This window comes from Haliotis rufescens, unplaced genomic scaffold (assembly GCF_023055435.1).
Source record: "Haliotis rufescens isolate VD_foot unplaced genomic scaffold, xgHalRufe1.0.p SCAF_13, whole genome shotgun sequence".
Lineage (NCBI taxonomy): Eukaryota > Metazoa > Mollusca > Gastropoda > Lepetellida > Haliotidae > Haliotis > Haliotis rufescens.
In genome coordinates, this window is record NW_025963813.1 from 9,202,369 (window position 1) to 9,216,078 (window position 13,710).

A 13,710-nucleotide genomic window follows, 5' to 3' on the forward strand; every position below is an offset into this window, starting at 1 on the left:
ATTGCTGTATAGAGCTTCATGTAAACAAAGGCTGGCGAGGGAAAAATCAGATTTGTTCTTGAAAGAGCTTCCTTAAAGTGCAAGTATCTGTGAGATTCCTCTTGGTCTGGAGAAAGACACAGTAAGTCAACTACATTACCCATGGCGACCTGTCCACCGCCGTGAAAGGAACTGAATCTGCTACTGACAAACTCCTGGAGATCCGACTGAGTGGGAGTGAGTGAGTTAATATTTAACGTCACATCGGCAATATTTCAGCCATATCATGAAGAGAAGTTATACGTTAGGAATACACATATCTAGATTAAATAAAAAACTGTTATCGATTGACAGTAAAATAACTGAGTAGGAGTGAAGGCAGGTGGTTTACAGTCCTTCTGCTATTGCTCTTTAACGAACTAGAGTGAGTGAGTATGGTTTTATGTTGCTTTTAGCAATATTCCAGCAATATCACAACAAGGGACACCAGAAATGGGCTTCACACATTGTCCCCATGTCGGGAATTGAACCCAGGTCTTCAGCAGGTGGCTACCTTAACGAACAAGAACCACCTGTGCAATGTCTTGAATGCATCCAGGAAAAAGTCAGGGAGCTGACCCAAACAGTTGGTATAGGCAATTTCTAAAGGGATTGTCCTGTGAGTAGTGTTGAAGGACATCATGCCGGTATTAATTGACCCCGCGTGAGAGCAAGAAGATCCAAAATGGCCGAACCTCAAACACAACTTCCTCAGCAGAAGATGCATGATCCAAAACTGAGGTAAGAGCCTCCGTCTCGGAAGAATAGCGAATGGTAGTGTCTAGGTGCAGTAAATCTCTATCATCCACCATTGAGCAGGACAACGAACATTTGGGGGCCAAAGTCGCTCAGTCACTGTCCAATTCAGTCACAGGCCATGAGTGCCTGCATCAGCCAACACAAAGCACAAAGTGGGGGGACTGTAATCCATGGAGTAGTCGGCAAAATGGCCCAAAGGCTTTATGCAGATTTGTAACCATATCCACTAAAACCAGTCTGGTGTCTTCAGTCGAGGTACTCATTGGAAGCTGGAGTTTATCATCAATCAAAATCAAAACCATAGCCGGATCTGCAGTGTCAAAACTGCCGGAGTAAGAAGTAAGGGAGGCATGACGATCAATTTAATCCTCCTCTGGGAATGGTCCACAGAAGGGGATGAGATTGTCGAGGTCGTAGGCTGAGGAAAAGCCTGAACGGAAGATGCGACTGAAGGAGGCACACTGACATCACACCTTGTACATGACTACTGCGCCGGGATGGAGGTTAAATCATTAGTATTCCACGAGGTAGGAAGAACCTGAGTGGAAGACTCTAGTATCATCGGACCGGAGGATCTGGTACAGCCGCGGTAGGTGGACGTCAACGTGAGGACCAGACAATCATGTGACTGATATTGTCCACACCATCTGGGTAGCATGACACACACTCAACCAGGTTAACAAGCCTGACCCCCCCCCCCCCTTCCATTGAGTCGCCTGCTCGGTTTGCTGGAGATCACTTCTAGCCCGAATCAGGTGAAAAGCATGTGCCACTTCTGCCCAACGTCTCACAATCATTCATCAATGTCATGTGAGACACGAGAAATCCATGGGAGATAACTAACAAATGTTGTGTGAGACCTGTGACTTGAAATTCTATTGTTGACACGTCCCTCCATGTCTGCACAAAGTAGTCCCTGAAAACTGTTTTTGTTTCAACTCACCTGTCTCTGTCGTCCGTGGAATTGGGCAGATATCGTCCCACTTTCAAATATACACACAGCATCTGTAACAGCAATAAATTTGTTAATACAATAAAAGTATGACCTTTATTAATAGAAAAATACACACAGACAAAAGTAAAAACATTCTGTCATCTGCAGACGGACAAGCATCTGAAGACACAAAACATTGTTTCGAAATTGAATATCAATCCGAACATCAAAATAAATGAACATCAACAACGAAAAGTACATTAGGACATTTCAAACAAACACATATTTTGCATAACTTTGGTAATTATTAATCATAAATCACTGATGAAATCATTTAATTCAAGCTGTTGTGCAGGGGCAAGCCCCCCAAACCCCCTTAGCGTCAGAAACACCAAAATACATGGTCAAAGCTCCACACATTCATAAAGTACATCATGTGACAATATTAACTGTATTGCAGAAAGAAAATGTAATGTTTGGGGTTTCTAAGAAATATCAGTGTTCTGGCAATTAGCTACCTGCAGAATGTGCCACGTGATCGGTGCATTAACAATTTGCTTGCTCTGCTATTTTATACATGTAAATAATTCAGGAAAAAAAGTTAAAAATTTTAATTTGGAGAGGAGGGAAAGCATAATGATTGGCATCTCTGCCTGTGCTTGTCTCCCAGACCTGGCAACACAGCTACTTGGAATCCCAACCATTGAATACAGGAACATATCTGCCCAGATTGCCAACAGAGACAAGATAAGGTACGAGTGACATTTTCTTCCTGGAATCCCAACCATGTTTAGCGAGAACCCAGGGCTGACATGTACACACTGGAGCCAAACACTGACCCATGTTTGTAACCGCGACTCACCGAACGCCAGGGCTGACATGTACACACTGGAGCCAAACACTGACCCATGTTTGTAACCGTGACTCACCGAATGCCAGGGCTGACATGTACACACTGGAGCCAAACACTGACCCATGTTTGTAACCGTGACTCACCGAACGCCAGGGCTGACATGTACACACTGGAGCCAAACACTGACCCATGTTTGTAACCGTGACTCACCGAATGCCAGGGCTGACATGTACACACTGGAGCCAAACACTGACCCGTGATTGTAACCGTGACTCACCGAACGCCAGGGCTGACATGTACACACTGGAGCCAAACACTGACCCATGATTGTAACCGCGACTCACCGAACGCCAGGGCCGTGGGGTAGAAGTGTTGTTCCGGAGTGAGGGGGGAGTTGTTGATGTACCTCTTGAGTGAGTTGGGCTTCACCTCCAGGTGCTGGGGATACACAAAACACACATCTTACATTCGGCAAAACCGCAATATCAGCTTTTCAAGAATTAATCAAAATGTACAGGCTAGTGGTGCTTATCCATGATTTCTGGTGCATATGTCTTCTGTCCTTTACTGTTTCATTTCTTTAACGAATAAATCAGTTTCATTATTTGTGTGCAGATCCATATTTCACTTCAGGGCCTGCAGAAACGGCAGAGAGCTTGCGGCTATCATAAGTCAGGAACAGTGACAGAACCAGTCGAGATAGTTAATGGCTGGTGAGTGTTTTGGAGGGCTAGTTCTAAGATGAGTAAGGCAGACAGCTCCATTGATTGAGACCAAGGCAGATGGTTATCAACAAAGTCACACATGAACTCACAAGCAAGGCGTCAGGGTTTGCAAGGTCACACAGTTCACCCAGCTGGTACACAGCGAAGAAGGAGCACAGATCCATCGTCGACTCTCGCGTTCTGGAAGGAGTGAATACATATATATACGGACCATACTTTGAACACAATTCTGTCAACAGTTGAAACAAATCCCTAAACAAAACAAACACAACAGACATGAAGCTATCTGACTAAGAGAAAAAGCATATACAATTGTCAACATCATCATTTTTTAAACAGACAAGAAAGTTTGTCATGGTTCTGGTAGATGTCATAAATTCTGGATGATTTGCCAATCATAACCACCTCCAGTATTTATTTGTTCGTTGCTGAACGCCCCACAATTTCCCAGGGGAAAACTGAAACCCTGGGTTAAGGGATGCAGAAAATGGGATGTTGTTTAATGCTGCTCTCAGCAATATTTCAGCTACATGATGGCCGTCTACAAATAATCGAGTCTGGACCAGACAATCCAGTGATTGATATCCTACACATCGATCTACGCAATTGGGATACGATGACACTCATCAACCAAGTCAGCGCAACTGACCACCTAACCCTATTAGACGCCTCTGGCCGCAAGCATGGGTTGCTGAAGATCAATTCTAACCCGGATCTTCATGGGGAACAAGCATGGGTTGCTGAAGATCAATTCTAACCCGGATCTTCACGGGGAACAAGCATGGGTTGCTGAAGATCAGTTCTAACTACTCTTTACTTGTGGGAAATGTGCCACCAAAACTCAGAAAAATGTTCAAGCTCATTCCACTAATATTTGTCTTGTCAACTACTGTCCATAGACATGAGTGTTTTCTAACCTATACTTAATATTTTAATGTGTACACCAAACCTACAAAGTTTGATCTCTGTATTCAACTGTATATTTGGAAGCTCATTCCAGACTTAAATGCTGCATTGTGTCCGTGGATGTGCCCTGTGACGTACCTGATGGATGTGGGCATCTGGGCATGGTACCATCGGTTCATGTCGAACATCCCCAGGTAGTAGAGGGACTTGTCCCCGGGGCTATTGTCCTGCACCTCCCACACAAACACACACAGGCTCAGGTCTGGGCCGTGGCTGCCTGCAACACAGAGGTCACAGTTACTCAACACAGGTCACAGCTTCTCAACACAGAGGTCATAGCTACTCAACACAGGTCACAGCTTCTCAACACAGAGGTCACAGCTACTCAACACAGAGGTCACAGCTACTCAACACAGAGGTCACAGCTACTCAACACAGAGGTCACAGCTACTCAACAGAGGTCACAGCTACTGAACACAGGTCACAGCTACTCAACACAGAGGTCACAGCTACTCAACACAGAGGTCACAGCTACTCAACACAGAGGTCACAGCTACTCAACACAGAGGTCACAGCTACTCAACACAGAGGTCACAGCTACTCAACAGAGGTCACAGCTACTCAACAGAGGTCAGAGCTACTCAACACAGGTCACAGTTACTCAACACAGAGGTCACAGCTACTCAACACAGAGGTCACAGCTACTCAACACAGTGGTCACAGCTACTCAACACAGAGGTCACAGCTACTCAACAGAGGTCACAGCTACTCAACAGAGGTCAGAGCTACTCAACACAAAGGTCACAGCTACTCAACACAGAGGTCACAGCTACTCAACACAGAGGTCACAGCTACTCAACACAGAGGTCACAGCTACTCAACACAGAGGTCACAGCTACTCAACACAGGTCACAGCTACTCAACACAGTGGTCACAGCTACTCAACACAGAGGTCACAGCTACTCAACACAGAGGTCACAGCTACTTAACACAGAGGTCACAGCTACTCAACACAGAGGTCACAGCTACTCAACACAGAGGTCACAGCTACTCAACACAGAGGTCACAGCTACTTAACACAGGTTATGTGAGCGAATGTGTTTAAGCCACGTCAGCGATGTTCCAGTTACATTAAGGTGGACTGTTAGTATTCAAATCAATGTTGAGAAATAAATTATCAACAAATTATCCAATACTCATGAGTGACAACAAAACATTTTTGCAACATAGAAATCATGTAGACATTACTAAACAGCATAGACCCCACAAGGCATTACAGCAAACACGTCTTACTTTCTTCGTAGGACTCGTCGTGCAGGAGTGGTGGAGGAGTGTAGAGTGGGTTGGTGAGGGTGTAGCAGGACACGATCTGACTCAGCCAGGTGGACTTGGTGGCGCTGCTGTACGGGTCGGCGGCGAGGTTGTGCTCGATGCGCAGACACACAGAGTGCAGCTCCTGAACACAGAAGGCGGCAGCAACATAAATAATCGAGTCTGGACCAGACAATCCAGTCATTGACATCATGAGCATCGATCCACGCAATTGGGATACGATGACATGCATCAACCAAGTCACTTAGCCTGACCACCCGATACTGTTGGTCGCCTCTGACGACGAGCATAACTTTTAAATATGTCAACCAATAATCAAACTCAATAATGGGTATCAATATTGCTTAACAGTTACACAAAATCCACAGATGATGGGAAATCATCACATTGCGTACCACTCAAAAGTAGTTAAAGAACACCCAATTCTTTCATATAATACATGTTACAGTTAATCTGTCATGGCACACAAACGATAACAATTCAGATGCGTATCATCTAATACACAACAGATGGTGCATGGACATATTTATTTCTTAAATACTTGTGCAAGTAGGCAAAAGGTTTTCATGAAGTCTGTTAGAGGTAGAGCTGGGATGATACACCAACTGTGCGATTCGATACGTATCACGATACCTTGCTCACAATCTGATATGTATCGGGATACTTGCATCTGCACTTATCTGTGGTGCCATCTTTTCCACAGACAGGATTGCCAAATACCTGGCACACTAATGATTAACAGTTGGCAGTGTCAGGTATGGCGCAATGACTGAAAATATTTACGTTTCCACTACTCATTTTCACTAGTAATTAGTGTTTGGTGTAACACTTATTCAAGAAAACATTTAAGGTAAGAATCGATTCTTTTTACTTTGTGTGCGACTGTGATCGACACTTGTATCGAGAAGTAACAAATCACGATCAGCCGATGTATCAGTGTATCGTCCCACCACTAGTTAGGGGTGTGTCAACTCACCTCAAAGAACACCCCGTAGTTGGCGTACCACGTCTTCTTGCCGTAACTCAGCTGATACAGGCTGATTGTGCTGATGCCCTCTTGTCTGAGAACAATGGCGGTGGAGATCAGCACACAAGAAATACACTCACACTAAAGTTACTGTGATCAAATACAGGCATTGTTTGTTATTTACTGCGAGTCAGCCATATGATGGGGCCTGATAATAACTGTTTCTGGACCAGGGTGTCGTTGTACAAAACAACCTTAGCGCTAGAACTGTCGTAAGTCTATGTTAAGGTATGGGAGTTACGATCACCTTAGCGCTAAGATGGCTTTGTACAACGGCACCCAGACAGACTAGTGATTGATGTAATGATCAACATTCCACAAAGGAGTATGATGACACGCATCTCATCTGACCACCCAATAAATGCAATCGCCTCTCACAACATGCATAGGTTGCAGAGAACCTTTACCAGAATCCCCATCACCACTATATTGTGAACATGTTAATACCCAAAAGAGACTTTCCCAAAGAAAGGAGCAACACAACACAACACAACACATTACACAAGGAATGTGTTTTCAACTTGAAATTATTTTTTGTGTCGGATGGGAATCTCGAACTAAAGGATGAAATTTGTATCCATCATTTAACTTTAAGACTGCTCCATGTGTTTGGCTTAACACAATATGAACAGTATTTCATGTTAAGTAGAAGTGAGTGGAAAGCCCAGCACGATGCAGGGTTCAGATGATGACCACTGTGGTGAAAGCCACAAGCACAGGTATGGTGCAGACAAACCAAGCAGCATGATGAGGGTGAATCTGGGTTCAACCTAGATATCTGGCGGCCCATGGGACATAACTCTGCACATGAAATAGTGACGAGAGGGACACCTATGGCCAAAAGATACAACTACCCACCCAACATTGACAACAGAGCTGTCTCTGGCCACCCAGATGTAACAGAAGTTCTTGGGGTCGTTCTCGGGCTCCTGGTACAGAATGTGAGACACAGCTGATGGTTCTGCTTCAAGACGACTTGAGTACCTACACAAGAAAAGTGAAAACATTTTCTAAAATTCTACAAAATTGTAATTCCTCATTGAACTTAACCTTACACTAAAGTACTGGTACATATTTGTAAATATGTTTCTATTTGTATTGACCAACACTCCATGGCATGGAGCCAAAAATGTCTGAATCTCCACAACATGTCTTTCAGCAACACATTCAGTAGAGTCTGTCGTCATATATGGAGTCATATTGAGTTTAACAATCCAGCATCAGAAATTGGCACTAATCCTGTAGTCCTTACCAAACTGCCCAATAGTAAAGGTATCCTAAGGACTAGTAGAAATTTGCAAGGGTTTTGCTATATGTTATCATTATAAGGACTTGTGGACAAAAACTGTTTGTTTCTAACCCTGCAATCTCATTAAAATCAGATCTCTTACTCCAATATGTTACCTGTTTGTTTGAAGATCTGAGAAACACCCCCAAAGAGGTGTCTGGACAATCTGATATTCATAAGATTGCTGATCTTTTTACACGACTTGAGCTTCAGGCAAATAGCTGAGTCATAAATTGGAAGCTTTAAATAAATTTGTGAAACGGGTCTCCGGACTTTATCCTTTTACTTTCATTATTGTGTATTTTTTGCACATTGAGACTCAGTCTTTATGAAATCCCAACATTAACTCTGATGCTCTCTGCGTGAAGATGTGAGGAATCAGCCAGTCAGCGTGTTCAGCTTTCTAAATTCTTGGTAGGTGAGGGACAAGCATTCAGACAAGGACATCTGCTTCCTGTCTCACAAAAACGAATATACTGCGGGAGTTCCGAAAGAAATAACATGAAGCTGTGAAATCACATTGTTGTGGGTATTTCATACATCCAGGCCACGATACTAAGCAGCGTTGGAAACTAACAGTTTTCGTCAACTAGTCCTTATAATGATAACATATAGCAAAACCCTTAAAAATGGCAATTTTCTACTTGTCCTTATGATACCTTTACCATTGGGCAGTTTGGCAAGGACTATAGGACTAGTGCCAATTTCTAACCCTGCTAAGTATCTACACCTACTACCATCAACTGTATACTTGTGTTCTGTGGTTGTTTTCTTTAGCTAAGATGAAAATTTCCCAAATCAAAGTGGTAAAGAAATAATGCCAAATTTCAGAAAAGTGACATCTGATTGGCTCAAAACCCCACACATCCTTCATATAGAAGGTCAAAGTTTGGTGTTCAGCTGATGTGTCGTGAGATCTTCACGCAGAGAGGCATTGTATCGCGGTAAAAGTGTCACTGAGATTGTTCCAGACTTGTCCACTTACTCCATGACCGGCGCATACAGCTTCCACAGCTGGAAACCCCCGAAGCTGAACCCGACAGCCAGGTTGCCGTCTTGGGGGATGTACTTCAGGCAGGTGATGCTGATAGAGTCTGAGAAAACAAAAGACAATTCGAAGTCACAACTGAAAGTAAGCGTTCTAACAGCTGAAACAAATAAGGCAACTCAAGAAACAGGTATCCTCAATTACCGAATGTATGTGTCTCCATTCTGGTATGTTGGTTGGTTGGTTTGTTGTTTAACGCTGCACTCAGCAATATTCCAGTTTTATGATGGCGGTCTGTAAATAATCAAGTCTGGACTAGATAATCCAGTGATTAATATCATGAGCATCGATCCACGCAATTGGGATCGATGACATGCATCAACCAAGTCAGCGAGTCTGACCACCCGATCCCGTGAGTCGCCTTTACGACAAGCAGAGTCACCTTTTACGGCAAGCATGGGTTGCTGAAGACCTATTCTACCCCGGAATCTTCACAGGTCCCATTCTGGTATGATATTGAACTGGACCCCTTCACCACCTGAGCTTTGTTCTGAGGCCAGTTTGACACAAAGTTTAAAATAGAACTCCAGTCAAAATTAAACTAGTCTTCCAGGATTTAAACCAGCAGCATTATCACTAATACTCATCTTCTTGTGGCATAAGAGCGTCCTTGTTCTCAGAAAAACATCTTTCCAGCTACAAAAATCATTCATAATAGCTGTGTAATTTGCTTAAATACATCGATGGATTGATCCGACAAGGCCACGACTTTGAATGTAGATGGACACTGAATCCACATTTTGAATGGTTGTTGATTTCAAGGTCAATAGCAGGAGAACTCAGCGATACAAAAGAAAGAGCTGTGACTTTCAAAACAAAGACGTGATGACAAATGGGTCGAGGGAAGTGATAAGCATAGAATGAAGATATAATACGCCGGATAATCGAGGGTGAGGTCACGATACACCGAGCTCATGTATTGATACATTTCACGATATGTAAATCACGATATGTAAATCATGATATGTATTTCACGATACGTAAATCACGATATGTAAATCACGATAAAATCACGACATGATAAGTGTTGTTCACCTGAAAACTTTGTTTGGCATTTGCGTACCTGTTTTGAATTCTTTCACAATGGAGTCATCAGGTCGCCGGAAACAGAATTCTCCCTTGGAATGTGAGTTTTCTGGAACAGAAAGAAATACTTCGTTTTGGATCAACACGTACCAGTGATACTAGTTTTGTAAACATGCAAACGTGGACGTGACATGATCAAACTGAAATTAGGTAAAGAATGATATTCATCTAAAGATACAAAGCAAATTAATCATTGATGGCAGATATTTTTCATTTCTTATTTTTGTAGATTTAAGTGAGAAACATTAGGGTCAGTAGGTGATAAAAATAAACAAGACAGTTCCAATTTTCGTGTTTTCCACTAGCCATGTGAGCAGAGTTAAACTTAATTTGTCAGTACCATCAAGCACCAAACACAGATGCTGGGATCTGGACAAAGCCTCCTTGCGTGTGTCCTTCACGTTCCGACAGCGAGGCGTGATGAAGTAGAGGCTGCTTGGACTGACCTCGTCTGAGGTCTCCTCCTCGTCATCAAGGTTCATATCTGAAACACATTGGATTGTTGCCATGACAACCTGATGCTCTTCCAGGTGCAGCCACTTGAGTAAGAGCAACACAACGGGATACAGTAGCAGTCACTTGAGTTAGAGCAACACAACAAGATACAGTAGCAGTCACTTGAGTTAGAGCAACACAACGGGATACAATAGTAGTCACTTGAGTTAGAGCAACACAACGGGATACAATAGCAGTCACTTGAGTTAGAGCAAAACAACGGGATACAATAGCAGTCACTTGAGTTAGAGCAACACAACGGGATACAATAGCAGTCACTTGAGTTAGAGCAAAACAACGGGATACAATAGCAGTCACTTGAGTTAGAGCAACACAACGGGATACAATAGCAGTCACTTGAGTTAGAGCAACACAACGGGATACTGTAGCAGCCACTTGAGTTAGAGCAACACAACGGGATACAGTAGCAGCCACTTGAGTTAGAGCAACACAACGGGATACAGTAGCAGTCACTTGAGTTAGAGCAACACAACGGGATACAGTAGCAGTCACTTGAGTTAGAGCACCACACTTGCATATTGTTTACTCCACTGTACCATGGTGTACTTTACACAAACTGGGGGGATAGATCCATCTTCCCGAGGCAAGGGAGTTAACTGACTATGAAAGTCCACTTTCTACCTTTGTTGAACCAGGCTGGTATTATGGAGTTACAGTTAGGCTGGACTATGCATAGTCCAATCAAAATCGCGTAACGAAATCGACATCCGGTTCATAAACAATATGGATTTCAATGTGCAGATTTCAGTCGACTGCAAGATTTGCAAAGGATGTGTACCGTCAACTGGGTGTCTACAGATATTTTTCAAATCTTTTAATGTTTTAAATCAAGGTGCTCACGTGATTTGATGCACTTCGCGAGGTAAGACCCGTTCTATTACAATACTTGATCATGTCATCTTGAGCGGGCGCCGCCATTTTGCTCTCAGAAGCGGAATCTGATTGGTCAGTAGGAGGGACGTAGAAGGGACATAACTCGCATTAGCCACTGGTGGTGCTACTATCGAGCCAAAAATTCCAGTCTAGTTTGGCAAGGGCATAAACTGGATGTATATAGTCAGTTAACTCAGTTGCCTTGGAAAGATGGGATAGATCTGGACAACTGTGTAATACATGTAATACAACCAAATTCTACAATTTGCATCCTTTTTAACCAAGCAATTCACAGACCGTTTGTTGGTTTGTTTGTTGTTTAATGCCACACTCAGCAATAATCCAGCCACAAGACTGCCTTTTTGTAAATAATCAAGTCTGGACCAGACAATCCAGTGATTAACATCATGAGCATTGATCTATGCAATTGGTATACATGCATCAACCAAGTCACTGGGCCTGACCACCCAATCTAGTTAGTTGCCTCTTATGACAAGCATGGGTTGCTGAAGATCAATTCTAAGCCAGATCTTCACAGACAGGGAGAATTAAAACAGTGTGTGGTCAGAACATTGAATCTTCATAAAACATGTAAAATAATGCATTGGAAAATAACATTAGGAGCCAAGTGGCTCCAAGGAAAACAAGTGAATGTTGATGGCTCACTATCATCATCATCACCATCATCATGATCATCCTAAAACATGTAAAATAACATTAGGAGCTCTTAGGAAAACAAGTTAACGTTGATGTACTGTACCTATCAGGTAGACATATCCCCCGTGTGTCCCAGCCGCCACAATGCCGTGGAAGCATCTCATCTGCTCATTGATGGCCCAGTCCGGGACTCTGTCTCCGCCACAGGACAGCACAGTCTCAACACTCGTCACCTGGGGAGGAAGTGTAGATCAACAAAAGTCAACAATCACCCTCTATATCTCCATCATCCTCTGAATCTCCATCACCATCCATCAAATTCCTGCGGTTCTCGCAATCTCAAATTACCCGCCCGCCAAGGACACTTAGTCCGGAATCCTAGATAAATCCCTGCCGGTTTGAGGTGAACAGTTTCACGAACATCCAAGTTCTTACCAATTTAGCTGACATTTTGACCAACCAATCTCCTTTCAGACACCAATCAGAAGCATTGGATTCTAGGGATCTTGAAACATTCAACCTAACACGAATTGAACTTGTCATTAAAGTGGAATTTAATCTGAACATAAGAGTGAGTGAGTTAAGTTTTACACCACTTTTAACAGTATTCCAGACATATCACGGCGTGTCAGCTTAATGTGGGAGGAAAGCCTGAAGTGATGCAGATCTCAGACGTTTACCACTTTGGTGAAACTCACGAGCACAGTATGGTGCTGACTAACCTAGAAACATTATCAGGGCGAACCATGATTCGAACCCACGATCATAGGTATCTGGCGCGCCAAAGGGACACAACTCTGAACGTAACAACCAACCATTATTACCTTAGATTACATGATTGAAATAAATGTCACTTGACATGAGTTTGAGACGAGTACCAACTATATTGTAGTTTGCCCACACGTTTTGTCTCACCTTGTATGGCAGTTCCACAGCCTTGACCACTTGTGATGTAGCAACGTCCAGCAAACACACCATCCCCTGTCCTGAGAACGTGTGCAGGCCCACCACCAGCTTGAGCCTCCCTTCATGGCTGAGCTCCTTCACACTCGTAATGAACGTACCCACATCTTTCAACACAGCCCCAAACTGCCAGGAAGCCAGTCTGTCTCGAGTGTTGGTTGAAATTACTTCAAGGGATGGTCCATGGTACATCCATGTTGCTTTTCCATCTGGAAGAAGGCAAATTATCATGTACTATTGACTGTGCCATAATACCTGTAAGATTAGTGTTCCCCTTTATCGGTAATTACCAGATTAACTGGTAACATTAGGCTTTGATCGATAAATTATGTGACTGTCAGTCCCTCTGGACCAGCAAATAAAGTACCTTATAAATCTTTGTTATTGAACAAAACTTCAATTAAAAATACTTTTTCGAATGAAGCCAGCTGTCTTTTTTATCTTGTTGATCATCAGGGATTCCCATCTATTTTTAGTGCAAGGAAATAACATTTTGCTTTGCTTTGAGGTTAAATATATATTTGTACTGACATAGTCTGAAACCAAAATGAAATATCCGAAAGAAAAAGAGAAAACTGTGACTGAATGATTTGTCAATCTAAAAAAGTCACTTCAGTGATGACATCATTCAATATTTGTCAGCCATGACCATGGACATGGAGCTTGACCATGTTGACTGGGCACCACCATTTCGTTTGTAGCAAATGCAAGAGATATGAGAGGTG

At 43.0% G+C, this 13,710-nt stretch overlaps 1 protein-coding gene across 2 annotated transcripts in view; it reads right to left on the bottom strand.

Annotated features, from left to right (window-relative positions):
* LOC124115167 (protein ELYS-like) overlaps positions 1-13,710 on the bottom strand; it is a 52,164-nt gene that overhangs the window by 36,687 nt on the left and 1,767 nt on the right. For both annotated transcript variants that reach the window (XM_048394154.1, XM_048394153.1), the window contains exons 3-14: positions 12,938-13,194; positions 12,126-12,255; positions 10,317-10,460; positions 9,954-10,025; positions 8,828-8,936; positions 7,413-7,538; positions 6,504-6,588; positions 5,489-5,651; positions 4,334-4,472; positions 3,379-3,469; positions 2,909-3,002; positions 1,721-1,782 (exon numbers count right to left, since the gene is read on the bottom strand). In XM_048394154.1, coding sequence (XP_048250111.1) covers positions 1,721-1,782; positions 2,909-3,002; positions 3,379-3,469; positions 4,334-4,472; positions 5,489-5,651; positions 6,504-6,588; positions 7,413-7,538; positions 8,828-8,936; positions 9,954-10,025; positions 10,317-10,460; positions 12,126-12,255; positions 12,938-13,194 — 1,472 coding nt within the window. The remainder of the gene's footprint in view (positions 1-1,720; positions 1,783-2,908; positions 3,003-3,378; positions 3,470-4,333; positions 4,473-5,488; positions 5,652-6,503; positions 6,589-7,412; positions 7,539-8,827; positions 8,937-9,953; positions 10,026-10,316; positions 10,461-12,125; positions 12,256-12,937; positions 13,195-13,710) is intronic.